The 26,112-nt window shown below is 42.5% G+C and overlaps 1 protein-coding gene across 9 annotated transcripts in view; it reads left to right on the plus strand.

The window, feature by feature from the left end:
• Positions 1 to 26,112, plus strand: part of NSD1 (nuclear receptor binding SET domain protein 1) — a 93,863-nt gene that overhangs the window by 11,323 nt on the left and 56,428 nt on the right. Inside the window, exon 1 of one of the 9 annotated variants that reach the window (XM_075600823.1) lies at positions 18,655 to 18,734. The exons of the other annotated variants lie outside the window; for them this stretch is intronic. Within the exon in view, the coding sequence (XP_075456938.1) occupies positions 18,711 to 18,734 (24 nt within the window). The 5' untranslated portion in view covers positions 18,655 to 18,710. Of the gene's footprint in view, positions 1 to 18,654; positions 18,735 to 26,112 lie in introns of those variants that run through there. 9 annotated transcript variants of the gene reach the window in all.

A 26,112-nucleotide genomic window follows, 5' to 3' on the forward strand; every position in this document is an offset into this window, starting at 1 on the left:
CCCTGACTGCAGTGGAATCATGGTATTATCAGATAATGGGGAATGTCAGGGTTGCAGACCTGTCAGACACAAGTGGTATTTTTATTTACTGTACGCTGGAGGGTTTTTGGCACTTTTTACATTTATTTTTTGCCTATCATAACTTGTTTAGTGTCCAAACTTTTTATAGAGCAATTACTAAACTGTTTTATTTGTACATTGTAGGGAATAGTGTTTTTATTTATTTTTTATTTTTATATTTTAACCTCAAACAGCACAAATTTGACCCAAGATTTTAAGCTTCTTGGCTGTTAAAGAGGCAGTCCAAGCGATGTGTGTTTTTTTCATATAAATAGAATTGATGCAGGGGATCTCTGGAGCTGAACCCCATTCATTTCAGCTCTGGAGACCCCCTGCTCTCCGAGATACTTACCTCGCGTAGGTGGTTTCGGTCGCAGCTCCGGTTGGGCTCACTGGTCTTCATTTAATGGTGACTTTAAAGCTCCTGCGGGCCGATAGGAAGCTGTGACGTCATCCGGTGCGGCTTCCTATATGCCCATGTGACCGAGATACCGACACCCGCTTGGGTGGTTAGTATCTCCGGAAGCAGGGGTCTCCAGAGCTGAAATGAATGGGGTTCAGCTCTGGAGACCCCCTGCCTCAATTCCATTTATCAAAAACACACACACACACACACACACACACACACACACACCCCCGCACACACCCCCGCACACCCCCCCGCACACACCCCCGCACACACCCCCGCACACACACACACCCGCACCTGGGTTGCTTCTTTAACAGCCATACACTATCAATACAGCATTGTACACTACACACAGTGGGTGCAACATCAGGGGAGCTGTGCGACAACATAAGAGAAGTAGCATTAAAAGAAAAATCGGAAATAAGTTAATTAAATAGAATAAAATAAAAATCTATAAAAATACCATTAAACGCTAACTGCACACCATGGGGTCGTTTCCCAGAAGTCCCTTACTTTTGCGCCAATACCGACCGTTGCATATTTTTTCCTTATTTATAGTATCCTGCCTCAATTTATTTTCTTTGTGCATTAAGTTATTATTATTGTTTGTTTAATTTATTTACAAAATGTTTTACCAGGAAGTTATACATTGAGAGTTACCTCTCGTTTTCAAGTACAGTATGTCCTGTGCACAGTTATGATGACAAATAATACATGGTTACAAATACATAGTTGCATTAAGTGAACAGGGTTATACATTATATACAAGACATTGCATGCACAGTTAGAGATAATATATTATAGGCTATGTAACAGTTACAGACCAGATTAAAATGCGAGACAGCTTTAGTTTTGGAAGAACTTAGACTGGTGGTGGCTGTGAGAGTTGCTTGTTCCAGTTTTGGGGTGCATGGTAAGAGGAGGAGAAAAATAACTAATGCACTGAGCCATGAAGACCTTTTGAGTCTCATCAGTGTGCGGCTGGTTATAATGGCTATGCAACATGAAGCTGTGATAGGTTTCAACCACACATTTAAGTTCTAGTGGGTAAAAAAGGTGACACAACCCCTCTACCGTACAGCATAACGACATGTGAATGTGCTCAGAAGTGATATTTTTATTTGCTCTATTCTCTACCGTGGAGGGTTTTTGTCTACTTTTTTACCCGCCTTAACTTATTTAACATGTGGTCCAAACCTATCCCAGCCTCAATCTGCATAGCCAGTATAACCAGGTTCACACTGACACCCAAAAGCTTGAAACAGCTGCCTGTAAGTAGGTTTACTGGCTATGTACTTTAACTCAGAGTTCGCTGAAAAGCTGTGTGATGTGGCAGGGATAAGCTTATAGGGGGGTCATGTTAAAATGGATTTAAAGCAAAAGGTGTGCTCATTTGCATGTCATTTCACAGAATCCCTTGCTGCAGTGGAAGCACTGTATGCTAGGAGATAATGGTGAAAAACTGTGTTGCAGACCTGCCTGAGACATGTGAATGTGCTCGCAAGTGATATTTTTTTATTTGCTGATTTAGTCTGAGAAAACGTTGCTATATCTTTGAAATTTAGTGACTTGCTGAATCTGTTGTGTGTGTGCATTCTGTATCCTAAATGGAAGCAAAGGCAAATTATTGTTGTACATACAGTAGAGTCTCGATTATCCAACCTAAATGGGACCAATATTGTGTCGGATAACTGAAAATGACAGATAATACGGAAAGTATTATCCAACATTTGCGCCCCTCTTCACTTACCAGGCTTGCCAGCGGCGGCAGAAGAGGAGGGCTGAAGACTACAGGAATGGCACAGGAGGGAGACAGCTGGCAGCGGGAGAAGAGTACCATGTCAGCGGAGGGAACAAGTTGAGACCCAGCGTCTGGAGAAGACCTCTAATCGGAGCAGAGCAGTACAGGAAACAGCAGGGGAGGAACGTGCTGTAATACCGGAAGTTGACCGGCGTTTGACTTCCGTTTTCTGTCGGTGTTACAGCATGCTGTTCTTCTGTGCTGCTCTGTTCCTGCTCTGATTTAGATGTCTTCTCCTGCCGCCTCCGCCGTCCACTGTCTCAACTTCTTCCCTCTGCTGCCATGGTACTCTTCTCCCCTTACCAGCTGTCTTCCTCCTGTGCCGCTGCAGTGGTTTTTAATGGAAAATAGCATTGTGAGTTAGGTTTACCTACTTTCTCTCGAACTTGTTGCTCTTGAGCTGTCCACGAGGAAAGGAACACCTATATATTGTGTTAATGTTTGGGGTTTCTCAGAGCTTGTTGGGTATGTGTGTGTTTCCACTTTTCTAAGTCTATCTTGTTTGCTGGCATCTACCGCACCCCTAATGCCCCTCTACAGTCCCTGACTGATGTCATCCAGTTTCTTGGCTGCATTTCTTCTCTGAATGAGAAGAGTGAGCTGCTAGTTCTTGGGGATTTCAACCTCAATTGGCTCGACCCTAAAAACCACAAAATCCAGTTACAAATCAAGTCGCTTAACCTATCCCAACTCATTTCCCAACACACACAAACAAACCTGAAATCTCTCAACCAATCCTTGCTAGACTGTATTCTCTCCTCATCCTAGCAGAATCCAATCCTCTGGCATCCTTCCTGACATTTTCAGTGACCATGCTTTACTGTACTGTGTAAAGAAAATTAAACCACCCCAATCAAGCCCTAAAGTTCACCTCACTAGAACATTTAGAAACTTTAACCCACAACAGTTTCTGGATGACCTTACCAACTGCCCTTGGCACAGACTCAATTTAATTCCCGAACTCGATTCTGCGCTCGACTATTTCCAATCCGAGTTCTTAAAACTCTGCGATACCCATGCTCCACTACGCAGAATAAGAGTACGGGGGGCCCGGCCACCTTCCATGAGTTACAACTGACCTTATAGCACTCTACCAGTTCAGGGATGCCTTGTGGAAAAGCTACAAAGTAACTGGCACTACCAAGGATCTCAATCACTACAGATGCCTGCGGAACATGTGCACAAGGCAAACAAGGCATGCAAAAGCACAATATTACTCTGACAATCTCCTCCAGAATACATCAAACCCAGCTAACTTTTGGAATGTTATCAATAACATATTCCAGCCTTCAAACCATCAACAACCAAGTAATATCACTAAGGGGGATATTACTCTGACAAACCCCACTGACATTGCAAATGCATTCAATGATTACTTTGTGGGCTGTGCTACTAACTTAATAACGCAACCCAAACCACGAATCTCATCCTGGGAGTACCATATAGCCCCCCCCCCTCCCAACCATGGAACCCTGGTTGGGAATCACTGATCTAAGTTCCTAAAACTTTGTGCCCCAGCCATTGCCAAACCAATTGCTTCCATTGTGAACTCTATCCTGTCTGCATGCCATATCCCTAAGGCCTGGAAAACTGCCAGAGTTGTCCCAATCTTCAAAAGTTGGGACAAAAGCACTGTCTCAAACTACAGGCCAATCTCTCTTCTCCCAATACTATCCAAAGTCATGGAAAAATGTGTTCACTCCCAATTAAGCGATTACTATACCAAGACAAATTTCCCTAGCCAATTCCAATCTGGCTTTCGCCCCAAACACTCCACGGTAACTACCCTGCTAAAAGTTTGCAATGAAATCCAGTGTAGAATGGAACAGGGACAACTCACTGGTGCAATATTCCTAGATTTTGGAAAGGCTTTTGATACTGTTGATCATGCTATCCTGCTTAACAAACTCCAGAGCTCTGGAATAGGGAAGCATGCTTTAAACTGGTTTTAGTTTTACCTATCAGGTAGATCCCAACATGTGTCCATCTCAGGCTCTAACTCCAACCCCTTGGATATCACCTGTGGTGTCCCGCAAGACTCTGTTCTGGGGCCCCTACTCTTCTCATTGTTCATCAATGATCTTCCCACAGCTTGTAAGGAAGCTTCAATACACATGTATGCAGATGACATCCTATATGCACACAGCCATAGCCTCTCCGACCTTGAACACATACTTCAGTCTGACTTTTTGAGACTCGAAAACTGGATTTCCCAAAACAAACTGTTTTTAAACACTGACAAGACTATATCAATGGTATTTGGGACCAAGACTACATTTTTAAAGCTTCCAGTGACTGAGCAACCAGATCAGAACTAACGCCAACACCACCCTAACACCTGTCACTAGTTTTAAATACCTGGGCATATGGCTTGACTCCCACTTAACATTTGGAATGCAGATTGAAACCCTGACATCCAAAACCTATGCCAAACTAGGGGTACTTTACAGGAACAAATCCTCCCTAAGTCTGCTGGTCAGAAAGTGTATCGCACAGCAGATGCTAATGCCAATTGTCGACTATGGAGACATAGTATACGGCTTGGCACCCAAAACCCACCTTAGCAAACTTGACACACACTACAATTCAATATGCCGTTTTGTTCTCCAATGCAACTACAACACACATCACTGCAAAATGCTCAAAGAACTAGATTGGTCATCACTAGAGTCTAGGCGCAAAGTTCACCTTTCCTGTCTTGCCTTCAAATACTTTATGGGCAAGCTACCCAGCTACCTGAACAAGCTCCTCACCTCTACCACATGCAGCACTTATCTGAGATCTGACTCCAAAAGACTGTTCATGGTCCCAAGGCTCAACAAAATATCCGGCCGTTCCTCCTTCTCTTACCGTGCACCCCAAAACTGGAACAACCTACCGGAGACTCTCACATCCACCACCAGATTCATTTCTTTCAAATCTAAGGCTGTCTCACATTTTAATCTGGTCTGTAACTGTTTCATACGCCCATAATATATATTATCTCTAACTGTGCATGCAATATCTTGTATATAATGTATAACCTGCTCACTTATGTAACTGTGTGTTTGTAACCATGTATTATTTGTCATCTTCACTCTTCACTCTATACCCAGGACATACTTGAAAACGAGAGGTAACTCTCAATGTAATACTTCCTGGTAAAACATTTTATAAATAAATAAAGATTAGTTAAGAATATGACCCCGTTAAACGTTGAGGATCATTTCTGGGCCTCAGGAAGTTGGCTATGTTCTTCCCTGTTCACAGCTTCATTCAAGGTACTATCAGCTCCAAATGGAAATTGGCAGAAAGATGTGCAATGCGACGAGACACTTTACGAAGATATACCTGCTCCATGAAGAAGACTGCAAAACGTGGTGTCATCCTTCTAAGGTGGACTCTGCAATTTCACGGATAGCCAGACAGATGACTTTCTTTTAAAGAACCAATGGAGCAACGTATTGTGTGTTGTGAAAACAATACAGCACTCTGGAAACAACTTTGAAACCAACGACTGCCATGGCCAATATATCCAGAATGCCGAGAATCTGATTCTCCATATTTGAACGCCAAATTGAAACGGGGACTTTCAGACAGCGATCCAGCCCTAAAATTCCTGTCAAGTCTGGGCAACCTCTTCAGAGAGCCTCACCCGCTAAAAGACCCGCACAGTGTTCGAATGAAAGCAGGCTGTTCAAGATCAATGTGGTCAGAACTTTTATTCAATACTGTTTTTGGTTCCCAAATCATTGGCGGTACAGAGCAGCATTAAACCTAAAAAGGTCAATCCTTTTTTAAGGCTTTAACACTTCAAAATGGAGTCCATAAGAGCGGTCATAACAGCTGTACGAAAGTTATTACTTAACGCAGAGCGATCTGAGACACGCATATCTCCATATCACGGTTCACCAGGCTCATTGCAAATTCCTCTGCTTCTGCGTAGAGGGCTGACACTTTCCGTTCAAGGCCTTGCTGTTCGGTTTGGCACCTCGGACATTCACCAAAGTGATGGCTGTGATGGTAACAAAACTACTAAAGTGGGATATTTGTAATGCCTTATCTAGACGATTTGGTTCATAAAGGTTCCCTCAGAACACCTGGCATAACCTCTTGTGCAGCTGGCTTGCAAATATCTAACAGACTACGGATGGATCATATACGTTGATAAGAGCAATATGATTCCTCGTCAAGCAAATTAATTTCTCTGGGTCCTGTTCAATACTCAACTTTATAGTACTGTTACTCCCATTAAGTGACTAACATTGTTCAGGACATTAACTCTTTCCTAAGGATCAGACCTCTATGCCGCCTGCAGTTTATGCACCTCATTGGGCTCCTAAACTCAGTCAAAGACTGGGTTTCATGGGCCAGATTTCATCTCGGATGGTTACAGGTCAATTTTATTCAACACTGGAGGACCAGGTTTCCCACATCGCATGTGAAAAGAAAACTTATCAAATTGTGGCGCTCTAAATAAATCAAAGTGCTCAAAGTAATATAGTAGTGATTGAATAATCAAAAAGTGATACTTATACAAACACATATACACATGCTGCTATGACCCGGTAAGGATTGCTCTGTGAGTCCTCGTGGTAGGTAGTAGGGATGGTTCTCTGGGAAGCGCAAGAATATGTGAAAACAAAAAATATTGATAGTGCAATATTGTATGTGGTAAAATCGGAGTAAATTGGCTGATCTATTATAGATGTACTCACAAGCGTGAGAATGTTAAAGGCACGTAAAGGTATCTTTGAATATCAGGGATGTCACACTGCGGTCAGGTAATCAGTCTTAGCCCCATACAGACTCCAAGAGACCTTAAAGAAGAAGACTGGACATAGTGCAGACTGTATACAAAGGATTTTAAAAGGTAAGTGGAAGGTATTACACTCACATGGTTTCAAAAGTTAAAAAGCATTTCGCTCACACGCAGTGGATCTCAGCAGCCGGATAGATGGTATCTCTGGTTCCCCTCTTCTATGGCGTGCGTGTCACGGATGCGTTCCAACTGCACCGGAAGTGATGTCATCCGCTTTCAGGGGTTCCGGCCAATGTTGAAAACGTCACTCTACGCGTTTTCAACATTGGCCGGAACCCCTGAAAGCGGATGACATCACTTCCGGTGCAGTTGGAACGCATCCGTGACAAGCACGCCATAGAAGAGGGGAACCAGAGATACCATCTATCCGGCTGCTGAGATCCACTGCGTGTGATCGAAATGCTTTTTAACTTTTGAAACCATGTGAGTGTAATACCTTCCACTTACCTTTTAAAATCCTTTGTATACAGTCTGCACTATGTCCAGTCTTCTTCTTTAAGGTCTCTTGGAGTCTGTATGGGGCTAAGACTGATTACCTGACCGCAGTGTGACATCCCTGATATTCAAAGATACCTTTACGTGCCTTTAACATTCTCACGCTTGTGAGTACATCTATAATAGATCAGCCAATTTACTCCGATTTTACCACATACAATATTGCACTATCAATATTTTTTGTTTTCACATATTCTTGCGCTTCCCGGAGAACCATCCCTACTTCCCACATCGCATGACAGAATTCCTCTATTGTCATCCACAAGACAAAAGTTTGCTTTGTTGGACCATCTAGCAGAACCTTTCAAATAGGCAGGTAGGTGGGTCAATTAAGCCATATACATGGAACCTCCTTCCCACCAATGCTAGTCTGACGGGGGGAGGGGAGGCCTTCTGTCAAGATCCCAGTCCAGGGTCTGTGGATTGTGGGCAGCGACCTACATTTCAGGAGACAGAAATGTAAAAGCAGACTACTTGAGCAGGCAAACAATTTTACCTGGTGAAATGGGATTTGTTTCCACAAGTATTCCTAGACCTAGTATGTAGCCCTGATGGTATGCAAACAAAGATTTCTCCCTTTTGGCTCCAGATGGCAAGATTCCGAAGCCACAGTTTTTGGGACACCATGTCAGTCATATGGACATTTCCTCATGTTTCCTCTCATTCTGTTACTCAAGATGGTTTCACTAAAATCTGGAGAGACGAGGCAAATGCTGTCTAATAGCATCACATTGGCCCAGATGAGCATGGTTTGCAGACCTAACAAACCTTTCCATGGAGGCTTCTGCCACTTCCTGTTCTGCTGACGCAAGGACTGATTTATTCATTCCAATCCTGGTTTCCTTCAATTGACTGCATGGAGGTACAGGAGTGAATGTTGAGGATATTGGGTTTTTCCGCCCAGGGATTGATACCTTACTTCACTCCAGGAAACAAGTCAAGTCCACTGCATATCACAGAATATGGAAGATATCCTTTTTAAGTGGTGTCACGATCAGATTACTCCACAGATCTTAGTTTCTACAAAAAGGCTCAAACCTGCTTCACTGAAGGTACAAGTGTCCACATTGGGGTGCCCTTCTTAGGTGGCAAATCGCTCTTAATCCTATGGTCCCTAGATTAATTTGGGCAGCCATCTGAATCAAATCATGGATGTTCCCATACCCACATGGGATCTGAATCTGGTCTTGGTGGCTTTTAAACCTTTGGGTGACCTATCTTCATAAAAAAAAACTCCAGGTCCGTATTTCTCACAGCCATCACTACACAACACGTAGAGTTAGGGACTGGCAAGCATTATTATGCAAGGAACCGTATTTCCAAATTCATCCGGATAAAATTGTAATGCGTAAAGTTCCTCACTTCTGTGCTAAGGTGGTATCAGAGTTTGCAATGAATAAGGCTATCATGATCCCTTCTTTTTGGCCTCACCCTCCTAACAAAAAGGAGAGCATTACATAATCTCGCTGTAGTTAGAACATTGACCGCTTATGTCCAGAACACAGCTGACTTTAGAAAAACCTCAAAGCTGTTTGTTTTTTTCCAAGGTGAAACGGGCAACAAGACGCAGCCGCGTCTATTTCAAGGTGGTTCACAACAGCTGTCATCAAAGCTTGTACTTCTGTAGGGATTGTACTACCACAATCATATTCAACAAGGGCTATGGCAACATCTTGGGTGGAGAAAGAACAGGCCTCCGCATAAGACACCTGTGAGGCAGCAACATGGTCCTCATTGCATACCTTTTTTATGAGGATTATAGGTTAGATCTCCAGGCCTTGGCTGATGCAAGATTTGTGAGGAAGATTTTGCAAGACATAATTCCGTTGGCTACTTAGGAAAATCCTGACGAAGGGTGAATGCCCCTGAAACGTTGTGTAGTCTGCTGACCAAAAGCTGATAAAGTAGCTGAGTTTCTTTTTCTCTATATTGTGTATCCCTAGCGTGACAGTCCTACGTTGCGCTTTATTGATTGCGAGATGACTTCAGGACACTTTTTTTTTTTTTTTTAAATTAAGCTACTACTGTATTTAACTCGGAACACCGATATCCTGTAAGAGAGCAAGGAAACAATGAAACGTCTACCAAGAATGTACCCACCCAATCTATCCGCTTTGAAACATCCCAGCTGTTCATGCCAGAGGACGGTGAAGAAAATAGATTTACCTACCGATTTCTTAAAGTCCTCTATGGCAACCTGCTTCCCTCTCGTTGTTCTTTTAACCTGTCTATTTTGACTCATTTGTGCTTCTTTTTAGTGGTTTGTATAACTGAGTACTCATTGGGGCAAGAGTCCACACCTTCTTTTGTCTTACCCCAGCTAGAAGGAGTTGGATCCCACTGTTATTGGCTGCCTTAGAAGACTTGAACAAACCGAAATATTGGTAGATACATTTCCAATTTTTACCCCTAGAAAAAAGGTCAGGACATGCTTGCGGGCAATATCTGAACACTTCATATAGTCTTCTGGGGAGATTGCTGCTTTAACAATTTAGTCATAGTTGCAGTATGTTAAAAGCACTCCGTCCACTAACATGTTTCTAAGCCTTTTTAAAGGAGCAGTTTGTTCCTCTTGCTCCTTGCCTCTGCTTCCCCCCCCCCTTTTTTTTTCTGTCTCCTTTAACATGGGTGGTAGGGGATCTCCAGAACTTGGCCACATTAATTTCCGCTCTGGATACCCTCTGGTACACAAGTTACTTAATGGGAAAGATACTGCTGATAAACAATCGCGGTTTAATTCTCCCGTGTTATGAGATCCAATAAGAAGCCACAACGTCCTCCATCGTGACTTCCTATTGTCCGCGTGACGCAAGTGATTTAAATACCAGGAAGTAACCAGTGGCTTCTTCCCCAGTATCTCTGGAAACAGGTTCCCGGGGCTTTAATAAACGCTGTTCATCCCTGCTTACCACCCTTTGAAATTTGGATAATTGCAGTCAACGTTCTGTATGTTCATTTGTAAGTGTTTTGCTCCTTATGTCTAGACAGTTGATTTTGGTTCTGTTTTATTTGTGTCACTGTTTGGTATGCCTAATTGTGCACTTTTTACTTTTAAAGTCTATGTCCTCTATTTGGTTACCTTTTTGTAGCAGGTCAACCAAATCGCTCTGAACTTTAACACTCTTTCCCTTATTTAATATGCTGTGAAGCCTCACTCCCTCGCCGTGAGAGGTCTAAGCCTCATTCATTTAAATGGGGCTGCCGTCTTCGCTGGTAAGAGTAAGGCCGGCTTTGCGATGTGCGCGCGCACGTTCGAAACAAAGTGTTTCAACTGAATAGCAGTTGTCAGGGTATCAGCTTTCATTGTCTCCGAAGTACGGAGTTGACGCTGCGACAGTTTCCATAAACAACTCAAGTTGTTTTTTCATGTTGCAGCAGCGTCACTGGTACTTCGGCAGCCAATGAAATCATTTGGGAAAGTATAGTCAGAAGAGCAACCTCCATCCCTAACCTCAGGTCTGTAACACTCCTCCTCAACGCTAGCAAAGGTCTGCTGGGGATGATGAGCACACATCGCCCAGCAGACTGACGCGCGCCCTCCACCGCTTGCTCTTGCACCCTGAACGAGGCCTAAGCATTTTCGCGACATACTGAAAAGGGGCATCTGCTTCTTACCGGATAATCGGCGATGCAAACATTTCGGTTGAGCACGTAATATTTTGGCTCTTGAAGCGGTGTTCAGCGTAGTGCTGACTCAACAGTACGCCCTATCTTGCTTTACCAGCCTGATTGTAAAGCAGAGTAAGGCTGCGTTTATAGTCCTAGCGACGGCGTGCAGCCGCAAAGCAATTCAATGTAGTCCGTAGCGACCGCCCATGGTGGGCGCGACATGTGATGTCACAGCGACCAAAATCGCTGTAGTCTAATAGGTTTTGAGATTTACAGAGACAGCCGCACCACGTGACTGGAAGCAGCCAATCACATGGACCCTTGCTGCCAGCGACATCGCACACCAGAGTGCAACTTTCGCTATAGCGACGTCACGGGTCGCGTCTCTGTAGTCAGTACTATAAGCGCAGGCTACGATTATACCACGGCATCTTGATCAAGGAAAGGAGGCAGTGAGAGGAGACGGGAGAGGAGACAAGGTGGCGTGGCCGTGAGCGGTTCGCCCTCATTGGCTGAATCGCTCACGTGACGCGGCCGCCGCCTGCCAGAAACCATTTTGAAAATCTCTTCAGGAGTCTGCCGCCCTGCAGCCCCAAGCGGTGCGCACGTCGCTACAGGTATGTGTACATAGTTTGTTTTGTTTTTGAGCAGCGCGGCATCGTGCAACGCGACGACGCGCCGTTAAGGCGTGATTATACCTAAAAAAAGTATACCTAAAAATGCCGGTGGTGTTGCTCAACGCTGCACGGCTCAAAAACGAGATCCAATGAATGTACACATACCTGTAGCGATGTGCTCGCCGCTTGGAGCTGCAGGGCGGCAGATTTTCAAATATGTTTGGCAGGCGGTGTCACGTGAGCGGTTCAGGCAATGAGGGCGAACCTGTAACTCTGTAGATTCACTGATACTCACTAATCTGACACTATATGGAATTTTAAGGACTTCTGTAGCTCAATACGGTATATACAATATATCAAGAGCAACACCACAAAGCTTTCATTTGATTGATACTCACAACTAAGAGACAGGAATTCTTAGCCATATTCCCTTTAGAAGTGGTATCAGTGAGCACAATAACATCATTGCGCTGGATACAGAACCCACTGCGCATGTGCAGACCACTGAATGAACAAGAACATGGTTTCACTGCATTATATATTACAAGCTGACACAAATGCTTATATAAAATACTATATGCATTCCCTTATGCTAAACCACACTGTTTACTCAGCTTAAAAAATTGACAACTTCAGTTTGGATAAGGAGATATCTAGGAGGTTACAAACTTAGCAGTTACCAATCCCACTAAGAGACTATTAAGTCCTCCATCTGAAGATTATATGACTTCAGACTCCCCCTACATTGAGCTATCTGCTTAAACTAGGAGATGCAATTTGATTCAATGGATCCCAGGGAGCACTAATCCTCCTCCATGTTTATGTATATACAAGCAGCTGAAATACGATCAGTATACATAGGAGATATTATCTAGCTACAGTATTTGGTATTGACACCCAGGGTATAGGCTTTCTTACATTCGCTGGAGGCAATAACCACTAGATACATATGGATTCCCATTTTTGAGGGATCCCTTCCATAAATATATCCTTTTCTTTTTATTTGGATTTATATCTATTTTTAATACTATACTACGTTTATTAATAAAATTTATTTTTTAACTGTTAATATTCAGATGTACCTTTGACCTATTATACTATAATATTGGTCTGCAGTGTGCCACAATTGGGGACCTTTTTGAGTGTATTTTGCCTAGACCACAAAGTACACTTATCTTCTATCTATCCTACCCACTCCCAGGCGGCACGCAGTTACCTTCATTTGGGGTTCGAGCGAGGTTTCTGTTTATCTTTGGTTATTAGGGGATGGAAATCTTTTCACAGAGCCATACTGCCTCTGTTTGTTCCAGTAACAATGTTTTCAAGTTGTGGGAATTTTATTGGCCCAGCATTTCTTACCTATGTCCTTGATTTCCACAGTACTAACCAAGAGGAGAGCCCTTTCCCACGGTAGCATATGGTCTTCCTGATTGGAGGGAGTTAAAAGACTTCATAGGCAGGGCGTGGGTTAAACTGTAGTATTTACTGCGAATTCCCCTGTGTTTTTGCAATGTTCTGAGAAAATGAAATATTGCAGCCAATTTAGGATGTTATACATCTTGTTTTAAATCTTAAAGTTGACTCATTAAAAAAAATAACCAAAGTACACACAGATGTATATCATCGTCATCAGCAGCTGCGGCCCTTATCAGTCCATTGCTGGATGAAGGCCTCCCTAAGAATCTTCCAGGTACTGCCGTTGCCAGCCTCTCTTCCACGTTGCTCCGACATTTTTTATTTTTCTATGTCATCCTCCCATCTTCATTTTGGTCATCATTTTAGTATTTTTAATCTCTTGGAATCCAGTCGAGGACCACCTTTTGTCTAACGATTATCATTTCTTAATGTGATTGTCAGGCCCACTACCATTTTAATTTCTTCACCCCTCTGATGTTACAGATTTTGTTTGGTTTCAAACCTATTAATTCTATTTTCTGTCTCTTTGGGTAATACCCAGCATACATCTCTCTATGCTGCTTTGCAGTGTCTAAAGCTTCTGAATTATCCTCGCATTTAGGATCCAAGTTTCACGTCCAAACTTTCCTCTTGAGGTACAGTAGAAGGTTCTCTTGAAATATTGTCTTGTTTCTTCCAAATGCGCCATCCCATCGTCATAATCTTATTGATTTTCATTCAATAGGTTCCAATCCATTATTTTCCGTCAAAAGTAGACATGGTTTTTGACTAATACTCCTATTCCATTTATTTTGATCTTTGTAGACTTGACATTTGTTGAGCATCACTTTGGTCTTGCTGACATTCATACAGTGGCCTACTTTCCTTCTTGCTTCCGCAAGTTCTGCAATTTGTTGCTGGAGGTCTTCTGGAGTTGTGGCAAAAATGTCATTGCAAATTATAGGTGACTCAAATATTCACTGTTGATTTTGATTCCTTTTTCTTTCCTATCTAATGTCTTGAGCAATTCTTCAGCTGTAGCTGCGAAAAGCTTTGGTGACACGGTGTCTCCCTCCTGCACTCCCTGGCTGATCTTTATCTTGCTTGTATCTTCATGTAATCTAAAGTTTGATGTGGCATTCTCGTAAATGTTCTATATAATATTAATGTACACGTGTGTGTTTGTGTGTGTGTGTGTCCTAGCAAATAGAAGAACCACTTATGAGCACAAACACTTGTCTCAGGTCCACAAACCTGTACGTCCCCATTCTCTTGCTATACAATGCTTCAACTGCAACAAGGAATTATGGTTAAGAGGAACCAGCACATTCAAAGTCAAAATATAGCCCAGTGATGTGAGGGAAACAAAGATAAAAGGAGGCTTTTTTCTGTGCTAGGTTATGAGTTATTATCCACTCACTGTTTGATCTTCATAAAGGCTCCATTGTGGACCCAAATGTAAATCTTGCAAATAAACCACTCGTATGGGCTGAAGGAATGGCTGTGAGTAAATTCAGACTATGAAAACCATGACACTGAGTTTGAAGCAGGGGGAGCCTGGTTCAAATCCCAGTGTAATTTCCCTGTGACCTTAGTGAAGTCATTTGATCTCCCTGTGCCTTGGACACCAAAAACATTGATTGTAAGCTCACCTGGGCAGTGACTGTCTGTAAAAATCTTGCGTATAATGCTGCTTACCCTGCACTATGTTTTAATTGTGACGCACTTGGAGTCCCATTTGGGAGAAAGGTGCTAAGTGACGTGTCGGTGACCGCTGCTGCCTGTTTTAAAGTCACAATAGTACTGCAGGATTGGCCACGCTGCAGCAGTGACTGACCTGTCACTCGGCACCAGGGACAACCTGATAGGACAATCGCCCTGGAAATTTCCATCCCTCTGTATGCACACACGTCTATGACATCACAAGGGTGATGAAAGTAAAATGTCAATAGGCCGAAAATATCGCAGGAAGAATTTACCATTGGACAAAGATGGAACTCAACCAGATTCCAAGGGAAGTTAAAAGACCAAGATGACGACCACGGGGGATCAAATAAAAAAAATGTTGGCTCAACGTGAGGACTAGAGGCTTGAAACCGCAGTACCTGCAAAATTGTTGGCAGGGCCTTCACATAACAGTGGATTGACAGGCTGAAGATGATATAGATCGTGTGTGTGTGTGTCTCTCGAAATATTGGTAAAATATTCAATGTATATTCATTGAAATGCACAACATTTAGTCCGTCTAGTTATTCCTTTACAATACCAGTAAACATTGTCATGTTTTCATGCTAATTATAATACCACTTGTCCATAAGCCTTTTCATTTTTAAATGAAGTTCTGTAATGTATTCCACATAGTATCAGTCCATAGAGAATGCAACATTAAGAAAAACAAGGTGATACTACTCCTATTTTGAGGTGTCCAGTCACTAAGGGAGCGGGAGGCTATAACCTTTAACTGTCACACCCAAAAGTGCATATGTCCAAGACATTTACCCGACTTCCACTGGATGTTTATTTAAACATACACAAAGCAAAAAGTAACGCATTAATTAACCTGAATATTCATCTGCCGTTTTGTCACGGTACAGTATAACCCGTGAACGAAAGCATGTTTTAGGAAATCATAGAAAATAAATGGATTACCATTTGGTTTGAAGGTGCTTGAATTGTTTTCCACTTCACTGCTATTGAGCATCGGGCTGCAGTGAGGATGAATGAAGCCATTTTCCTCCATGAATTCGGTAGTTTCTCTATAGGCTTGGCCAACAAGAAAGACAGCGGGTTCATCTGTACCAATACTCCATAAATGAATGAGCACACTTGTACATCTAATTTGTTATTCTAAATTGTAACCCTATATAGCGCAAAAGAGAAAAGAACCATCAGTCAATATTCCAAAGCTTTATAAATTGACTCAAAATAACAATATCACATAAAATACATGAATAAAAAAGATCACATAGGATCTGTAAACCCACACAGTATATGCACAGTGGTTTTGAATTGATAATTCACCACTGTGCATAGACTGTGTGGGTTTACAGATCCTATGTGATCTTTTTTTATTAATGTATTTTATGTGATATTGTTATTTTGAGTCAATTTATAAAGCTTTGGAATATTGACTGATGGTTCTTTTCTCTTTTGCACTTCCTTTTTGTGTATATGTTCCGGTTTGACCCCGCTGATCACGGGAGAGTGAGAGCAGCAGAGGGATAAAGACATCTTTATACGGATACAGAGGGAATCTTGGGACTGTGCATACTACTTCTTTTTGTCTTTTAACCCTAGCTAACACCTCAAAAATAATCCTAGAAACGAGAGTTCGTGCATAGCAGTTTTAACCCAGTGCTACTGAACCAGGGTGCTGTATCCCCTAATGGTGCCTCAGACTAAGGCCGAGTCCATAGCAGGGGAGGCCGCGCTGAGCCGTGCGGACGCTCCGCGCTGAGCCCCTGCATCCTCCATGAGGATGTCTTTAGAGGGGGCTCACGCGAGCGTCCGCAGGCGTGCTGAGGCGCTGGATTTTTTAGCCGACAGGCAAGCTGTTTTTCAGAGCGCTGTCGGCTGAAAACATCCAATCAGCGCAGAGCAGCGTCAACGTCACGGCGCCGTGATGTTGACATCGGTGCGTCGCGGGCGATTGGCCCAGTGACATCACTGCCCCGCCTCCCTCAGTCTCCCCCCGCCTCCCGATCGCGCTCGCTGGCTCGCCTGCATGGGCATGAAATCGCGCAGATTTCAGCAGGCGAGCCTCACGTCAGCGCGGTCCCGCCCTGCTTCCCCTTCTATGGCCCCAGCCTAACATGAAACTCCATTATGGTGTGATTTTTAGTGTATAGTTGAGATTTTACATTGCACTTTCACAGAAAAAGTTTTGTAAATTGATATTTTGTTGAAACAAGGTCATTGTAAAATTGTGTGTTCATCTTTTTATAGAAGCTTTATGAACTTCGCTATTGATAAACTGGTGGATACTCATCAAATGTCATGTGAGTTCCTTATGGGTGGAAAAATTGGAGAAAAAAAGGAGAAAAATAATCTTGGCATTGTGCATACATCTGACAGCGCGGAGTGTAAAGCTGCTTAGGCTGCGGCCCCAGTGGGTTTGCGCGTACAAGTACTGCCCCTCAATGGGGCTGGGCCCAGTACGCATCCGCGCGCATTTGGCAGCCGCGCTGTACGACCATTTTCTTTAAAAGACATGCAAATTGAGCGTACAACTTGCGACGGAGGTGTGGTCACGCCCCCGCCGGCGGTTCAGACAATGAGGGCCAACCAGCCCCCACAAAATCCCCGCCACGCCCCCCCCGTCGCAATCTCTCCCCACAGGCCTGAGATCGCAGTGAAGTGCTGTGCACGCGCCGCACCTACCTCCTCCCCCTGCCGGGCGCGCGTGCTGACTGGAACCGCAGCCTAAGGCCGAGTTCAGGGTGGATGCTACGTGACGTGCGCACGTCCGTCACAATTTCGGGTTCTGAAAACTCCACCGGCGGCAAAGTACAGCGTTGACGTTGCTGCTACTTTTTGCCGCTACAACCCAAAATGATTTGTGGGGCTGCAGTCGCGTCACGTGAGCTGGTACAGCGAACCAGCTCTGTGACACATTCGCCACGCCCCCAAACGCCGCGACTCAACTCCTGCAGCCAAGACACAGATTGCTGAGCTGCAGGAGCACGCGGTGGAGCACCCACCCTGAACTCGGCCCAAGTCATTTACACACTTGTTGTGGGCCAGCAGAACTATGGTGCATATAAAAATTATTGCAATATTGGTTTAATTAAAGCTGCAGTACAGTCTTTTTTTTTTTTTTTTTTGTTAATTTATTTTTTTACTTCAATAGTTTCATGCGGGCAATCTCTAATTACCTAAAGAACTGCATAGCTGCCGGTCAATTCGTTCTCCGTCTATTGATCGGCAAAGTTTGGCAAAATCTTTAAATATGGGGAATGTAAATCGTTGCTATAGGAACAAGCATGCTTGTTAAAATAGAATACAAGAAAATTGGTCTTTCAAAGTTGTTGTTTTTTTAAACAGAAAATGCTAAAAGTATTTTTTCTTACTACAGAACTGATTTATTAAAAAACCCACACATGCAGGATATTGCCTGAACTGCAGCTTTAAGTGAAGAGATTTGCTGCCTGCTTGTCTCCCCTTGCAGATTTCCCACTGCCTGTCTGACAATCACTGGTGCATTTGCTTGCTGTTTTATGGCCGTGCTAGCTACTTGTGCATCTCAAAATGTCCCATTGCGATTCTGAAGTCCCACTTTTAAAAAAAAAAGGTGCATCTTTCCCTCGATACAGAGACCTATTCTGGCTACATATTTTTGTGTGATTTAACAGTAGCTTTTTAAGTTGGGGACATTTTGCTAAACTTCTATTTTCCAGGTGTCTTTATATATGAACGGGAGTGGTCTAAGAAATTATTTTATGCTGTGCCCTGATCACAGCAACATGTTAGTGACTGTAGCATTCTTTCTTCATTACTGAGACCGTGTAGCCGCCAAAGAATCATATGTATGATATTCCAAGAATTCAGGTTCGCACGCCTCAAAGGTAGTTATGTTATGACGGCTCTATTTTTATTTTATTTTCAGCCGATGACTTCCAGTGCCAGCTGGCCACATAATTGAAGTAGATGAAGTAATCTGTGTCCTCATTGTATGGCAATGCTTTCTGTGAAGGCTTCTAAAGCAAACAGAAAACAAGTGCATGCTGTGTGAATCTTCATCTTTGGAAAAGATGGAAACCGTTTTAAAGTTGCAGTTTCTCCTAGGGCCAAAATGAACCCATGGCAGTGACTTGTTTTAGGGGTTGCATTAGTGTAAAATCTTTGTAAAAGGCAAAGGGGGGGGGGGGGGAGGTAATCCAGTAAATCCCTTTGTGAATCTGGTAAAATGAGACATGGGAGGAGTTTTTCTTGTTTCCTCTTGCCTCCCCTTTTGTGTGCTGCTCAACAAGCTGTTTTTCTCTATCCCTCCCTTATCTTTGATGTGTGTCTGACAGAAAAAGGTTGGACTAAAATCAGAGAGATCACTTTATTGACCAGCACTTCAGGATTCTGAGACCCTGAAGAAAGTAACATTTCTCCAGAATTTCAAAGAAACCAAAACAGCCAAATGTTTGATTTTAAGCAGGGATGAAGGAAGCCTGTTACAATACATTGAAGACAAAATGTTGTTTGTCAATTACCTAGAAGGGATTGCACCGTTAGGTGTGCAAGAGCCATTTCATTGAGATAATTACTACTTAGTAATACGTTTTGGATGACCATGCACCTCCACATACAATCTCTATTAAATCAACAACGGACCTTCAGTGCTTGCGTTTCCTGCCTAGCTCAGGGATTCCCAGCCTGTTGTCTGAGCAGCCAAGTGGTATATCGCACTATGTGGATAAATCTGGGCTAGGTGGGAAAGAGAACGCCAAGCTAAGGCCTCGTTCAGGGTGCTGGCTTCGGAGGGTGGGCGTGCTGTCGTGCGTGCTGCCGTGAGAAACAAAGTATTCAATTTGAATACTGGTTTTCAGGGTAGCAACTGCCCTGTCTCCGAAGCCAGGAGTTGAAGCTGACTACAGTTTCAATAAACGAAAATTTCGTTTTTTGGAGCTGCAGCAGCGTCACAGGGACCAAGGCAGCCAATGAAATCATTCTTCAGAATGATTTCATGACTACAACTTGGATACTTACCCTGCCGTGTGTAACCCCGCCCCCTCCCCAACGCTGAAAAGTCTGCTGGGGGATAAACACAGATCGCCCAGCAAACTGCAGTACTGCCTCCCTCACGCCCTCCCTCCGAGTCCTGCAGCTGGCACCCTGAACGAGGCCTAAGAGAAATTACTAAACAGTATTTACACTAAAGATTGTTACAATGTGTGTCTGCTTTTCTATAAAAATATTTTGTAACGCCATCATCATCACATCTTTCAAACTTGACTTTTTTTTTGTTTTTAGCTTGATTTAAGTTTCTAATGAAGGCTATAAATAGTTTTAGTATTCGATATTCAACAGACAACAAAAAGGGGTATACTGGCTCAAACCTCCAGGGTGTTAATAGGTAGGTGTACTAGGGGAAAAGACGTGCACGCAGTTGGGTCTCTCCTGCCTCAGTTGGGGGGATTTTTTAGTTTGGTCTTTTACTATTATCAGATCTTTCTTCGTATACATTTTTGCGTTTTTAGGCTTTGTCAATTCTAAAATAACCATTAAAACTATACAGATGTACAGAAGGTATTCCAAGAGTCATGTAAATGAATACGCAATATATTATTTAGCATCTATTTAACAACACCTTATTGCTTTAGAATTTTTAAGAAATATATTTTAATCGGACGTTTTTGTTGGTTTCATTTGTGACCTAAACATTTGAGTCAAATATTGCCTGTTTTTCTACGTTATTGGCCTTCAACAGGTTCTGATATCACGATTCTGTGCTACTGTAGGTTCGCTAATACCTTAAACTATGCAAGCAAATGGCTTAATATAAATATATGGTCACCAATGCCGAATGTTGTAAATCCAATAGAAGTATACCGTTTTTGGAAAAAAAAAGCTGTGTGTGCTGTGCACGGGCATAGTAAGTGAAACTTCTTTGACTTTTGTCACAGAAATTGTATTTGTGTTGGTGATGTTTTAATTATAAATCAAAATATAATTTCATTGACAAAACACAAATAAATTTGACTTATAATGCGCGTGCTCGGCACACATCCCCTGTATTAGCTATTTGCACTAAGTGTGAATTCCTTGTATGTATGTGTGTCAGCCAGTGTGTGTATGTGTGTCAGTCAGTGTGTGTGTATGTATGGGTGTCAGTGTGTGTATTTGTGTGTCAGTCAGTGTGTATATGTGTGTCAGTCAGTGTGTGTCCGTCAATGTGTGTCAGTGTGTTTGTGTGTCAGTCAACATACAAACATAAATTGAGCTATACATTGATGGAAATCCATCTACACGTGCAGTAATGTCTTTGCTGCCTCCTGAATCACACACACTAGCATTTTATTCGAAGGTCTCTGAGACGGGTAATGAAGCTGGCGACAATCTAGATATAAAAGACCATGCGAAAGGGAATCATCAGTGTGGTTTTCTTTGCTCTAATCTGTGTAGTTTCACTTGTGTTACTTTTATAATTATTCACAAAGGTCTTTTCCTGTGAGCCTCGGTTCACTGCTGCAAGTGAACGGGGTGCAGTGGCATGTGGAACGGGAGAGAGTGCTTGCCGATCTTCTGCATTTCTTGTCTGATGTGCGGTATATTAGTAATGGCAGACTGTCTCTGGTTCCCGATCGAAGAATAGGAGCCAGGGCCTCAAATCTGTGGCTAATTAAACTGCAGTGTCATCGACCGTTGACGGTGCAACTTTCTATTAGTGACTCGGCAGCCATATTTGTCGTTTTTAATTTCAAATAGTTTTACTAGTTTTCCGCATTGTACAAATCACAGCTCCAACAATCCTCCTGAGCGAACGTTCTTATACTATGAGTAGGCATAATATCAATGTGATACTTTAGAATTAACATACCAACACTCTTAGCTATGTACTTATATTCTCTTTTATGCTTAAATTGCAGATGATTAGACATTAAGTCCATTTTTATACGGTTACTGTTGGAGGCTCTGTTCTAACAGGGTGATTTGTATACTATATTGTAATAAGAACAAAGAGGAAGAATACAGAGAGGGAGGAGAGAGGACAACCAAGTAGGACGGGGTAGGGGAGGACTGTTTTGATTTTCTGTTTGACTGTTTTGTATTACATTTTGTAGTACAATTAGTGCCCCAGCCAAGGTTCTCATGTTTTATAAAATTTGTCTGTAAAATATTTTAGGAACGCTGTCATTTTTTCCATCCGCATCACCTCGGTTATTCTTTTTTCTACAATTCGCCTAGAGGGGGGGCGAACTTCTTCCAGGAAGCCGCCACGGCACATCTAGCCGCCGTCAGTATAAATTATACTAACCTCCTCATAGGCCGGCTTATAACTTCAACTGGTTTTGCCAGGAGAAAAGTCAATGGGTCTATGGAGATCGAAAGATCTGTTACATCTTTAATAATAGTTTGGATAGTGGTCCAATAATTCTGAATCGCTGGGTATGACCACCAAATGTGAACCATGTCACCTCTTTGTCCACAACCCCTCCAGCACAGGTCTGATGTTGCCAGGTAGATCCGCTTCAGACGACTTGCGGTGAAATACCAGTGATATAGAATTTTGACAATATTTTCTTTGATAGTTATAGAGGTATTTGTGGCGTACTCCCAAATATCCCCTCTCAATTTTCAGATTTAGAACGACCGCCCATTTGTGCATATAGTTGTGATCAGGAAGAACGTGCAGAGACAGCAGGAGGGCATTTGGCGTCTGCAGGGAGCCAAGCTTTATGTATCATGTATATTATTAGCCATGGAGCTACTCACATGCTTCTTTACGCAAGTGTGTCTTAGGCTGCACTTATAGTGCTGGCGACGCAATGTCGCGGCAAAACAAATGTATTGCCGCAGTTGCGTGCACTTATAGTAGACGCAACGGCTTGGTCGCGATCTCTAGAAGTCGTCAATTTGATTTTTCCAGCGACCGCAATGTGACGTCGCATCGCTGGCATTGGCACTATAAGCGCAGTCTTAAGGTGGGTCTTAAAGGTGGATGGAGAGGGTGCTAGTCTGGTCTTGAGGGGAAGCGCATTCCAGAGGTGTGGGGCAGTCAGTGAGAGAGGTTTAAGGCGGACGAGGGCTTTAGATACAAAGTGGGTAGAGAAGGCATCCTTGAGCTGAACGCGTCGGGGTGGTGCATAGCAAGATATTTCGGCTGAGATGTAGGGAGAGGCAGATGAGTGTAAAGCTTTAAACGTGAGGAGGAGAATTGAGTGCGAGATGTGGGATTTGATCGGAAGCCAGGAGAGGGATTTCAGGAGGGGAGATGCTGAGACAGATTTAGGAAAGAGTAGAGTGATTCTGGCAGCAGCGTTTAGGATAGATTGTAGGGGAGACAGGTGAGAGGCAGGAAGGCCAGACAGCAAGAGTTTACAGTAACCGAGACGGGAGAGAATGAGGGCCTGAGTCAGAGTTTTAGCAGTCAAGCAACAGAGGAATATTGTAATATTGCAATATTTGTAATATTGCGGAGTAAAAAACGACCGGTTTTAGATATGTTTTGAATGTGAGAGGAGAAGGTGTATTAAGTACCTCTTCTACAGGCCATAATACTTCAACATTTGGGAGATGGGGAAATCCTAATTTTGGGGAATTTTTTTGCAGAAAGTGCTGAATCTGTAAATATTTAAAGACACCCTTTTGACAGCACTCGTTGTCATTTAAATGTAATGATGAATAAATTAAAACATAATGCTTTATTACTCTGATATAAAATAAATGGTGAAAATATAGATGTAATGAACAACTAACATTGGTGACACAACATGAAAGACAGACTAAAGTGCTCTATACTACAACTGAAACATAAGGGGGAAGGATAGAGCCAAACTGCTTAATAACAGAAAATATAACTCACAATTAGTGAGAAACAGCCCCCCTGTACAGCAATGAAATGTTTAAAAAGCCTGTATAGTCAAAAACAGGTAACAAAGGACTGACTATGGAATAAATTAACTAATGAATAACATATGGGAATGAACTCACTCACGCACAGATTTTACAGACACTGTAATGTCAGATAGTGTAGTTAATATTTCCAAAGTATCAAAACCCACATAGGGGTATACAGCATGCCAGAGAAAAGCTAACAGCAAAATTATTAAATCTGCTGTTAGATACAAATGCAGGGGTACTTCAGGTGAACAACATGCATAAGAACCCACAAAATGTGTTGAATGGCTCTGGGGCACGGATCGAGTCCGTATCAAGTTATAGCCCCCTAATTAATATGCATTTTTCACACACATAGGAGAGTAAATGGCATAGAGGATACTTGGTAAGAGTCCAGACATATGTTAATAGAGGGTGGTTCGCAAGCGTATCCAAAGCACTGGATACAATCAGCTGCTGGTGAGATACATGTAGCACACAGATGAAAGTGATCATACATACATTGTATTAACCACCCATTGCAGCGATGATCGCTAAGCTTATAAAGCCATCGTCATGGCTAAATAGGCACTATTAGCTAAGGCTAGCTCAATCCGAGTTAAATGATATAAATAACAGCCTCTCGTGCAGTATATAACAAACGGATAGCTTAAAATGAGCTCGCAAACAAACCGGCACTATTCAGTGCCTCTCACCCTCTACCCGGCATGTAGACGTCATGACGTCAGTCCAGTAGCCGCCTCCCACCTGACGCACGTTTCGCTGGGGCGCTTTTTCAAAGGTGGTCATGCTGTATACCCCTATGTGGGTTTTGATACTTTGGCAATATTAACTACACTATCTGACATTACAGTGTCTGTAAAATCTGTGCGTGAGTGAGTTCATTCCCATATGTTATTCATTAGTTAATTTATTCCATGGTCAGTCCTTTGTTACCTGTTCTTGACTATACAGGCTTTTTAACCATTTCATTGCTGTACTAGGGGGCTGTTTCTCACTAATTGTGAGTTATATTTTCTGCTATTAAGCAGTTTGGCTCTATCCTTCCCCCTTATGTTTCAGTTGTAGTATAGAGCACTTTAGTCTGTCTTTCATGTTGTGTCACCAATGTTAGTTGTTCATTACATCTATATTTTCACCATTTATTTTATATCAGAGTAATAAAGCATTATGTTTTAATTTATTCATCATTACATTTAAATGACAACGAGTGCTGTCAAAAGGGTGTCTTTGTGTCCCAGTTTAGAATTTTCCCCTTTTCCCTTTTTGCACGGTTGCCACTACATTTCACTATTGTATTTTAGGCTAATGCGAGAGTCACTTTCCTCTTCCCCTTCCCTATTTGTATCTGTAAATATTTAAACATACAGAGGTCTGGGGTCTCATATCTGGTTCGTAGCTCCTGAAAGCTAAGGAATTTCCCGTTATGTAAGAAGTCGACAATTGTCCTAATATTTTTAGGTTTGACTTGATCAAATTGTTTGGTATCACATCCTGGGGGAAAATTTGGATTGTTAAAAAGTGGTATAAGTTGTGAGGTGGGTGATATGTTTAAATTTACTCTTAGACTTGGTCCACACCTCCCATGTACATCTCATCGGTCCCAGCTCAAACGGTTTCCCCTGTAGTTTCTTTTTTTTTAGGGTCCGTAAGGACATCGGCAGAGAAGATGTTCTGGAGTACTGAGATTCAATGGCTAACCAGCAATATTGGGCTGGGTCGGCATTCCAGACCACCACTTGCCGTAATTGGGCTGCCTGGTTGTACTTTTAGACATCCTGGACGCCCATAACCCCTCTTATTTTTGACATGAGCATAACTGACTGTCCTTGGCCTTTTGCCCTGCCAAATATAGTGGAATATTTTATTTTGTAGGTTTTTAAATTCAGATCCAGGTATCCGTACTGGGAGGGCCTGGAAGTGATATAACAACCTTGGGAGTATATTCATTTTTACTGATATAATTCTCCCGATCCATGACACCTGGAAACCTAACCATCTTGCTAAATCTTTTTTTGATCTTATTGAATAGGGGTGGGTAGTTGCTTTGATATAGAGTGGTAGCACCTAGTCATATTTACTCCCAAATATTTCATATGAGAGGAACTCCATCTGTAGTTGAAATTCATTTTTAACAGTTTAACCTCACGGTCTGGAAGATTCAAGTTTAGGGCCTCTAACTTATCATTATCGATTCTATATCCTTAGATTTTCCCGAAATCCGACAAGACTTTTTGGAGGTTTGGTAGAGAAGTCTGGGGGCTCGTTAGTGTTAAAATAATATAATCTGTAAAAAGAGAAACTTTGTAATTTGTTTTTCCAATTACTATACCCCATATATTTTCATTTGCTCGTATATTCGTGGCTAAGGGTTCAA

Source organism: Ascaphus truei, chromosome 5 (genome assembly GCF_040206685.1).
Source record: "Ascaphus truei isolate aAscTru1 chromosome 5, aAscTru1.hap1, whole genome shotgun sequence".
Lineage (NCBI taxonomy): Eukaryota > Metazoa > Chordata > Amphibia > Anura > Ascaphidae > Ascaphus > Ascaphus truei.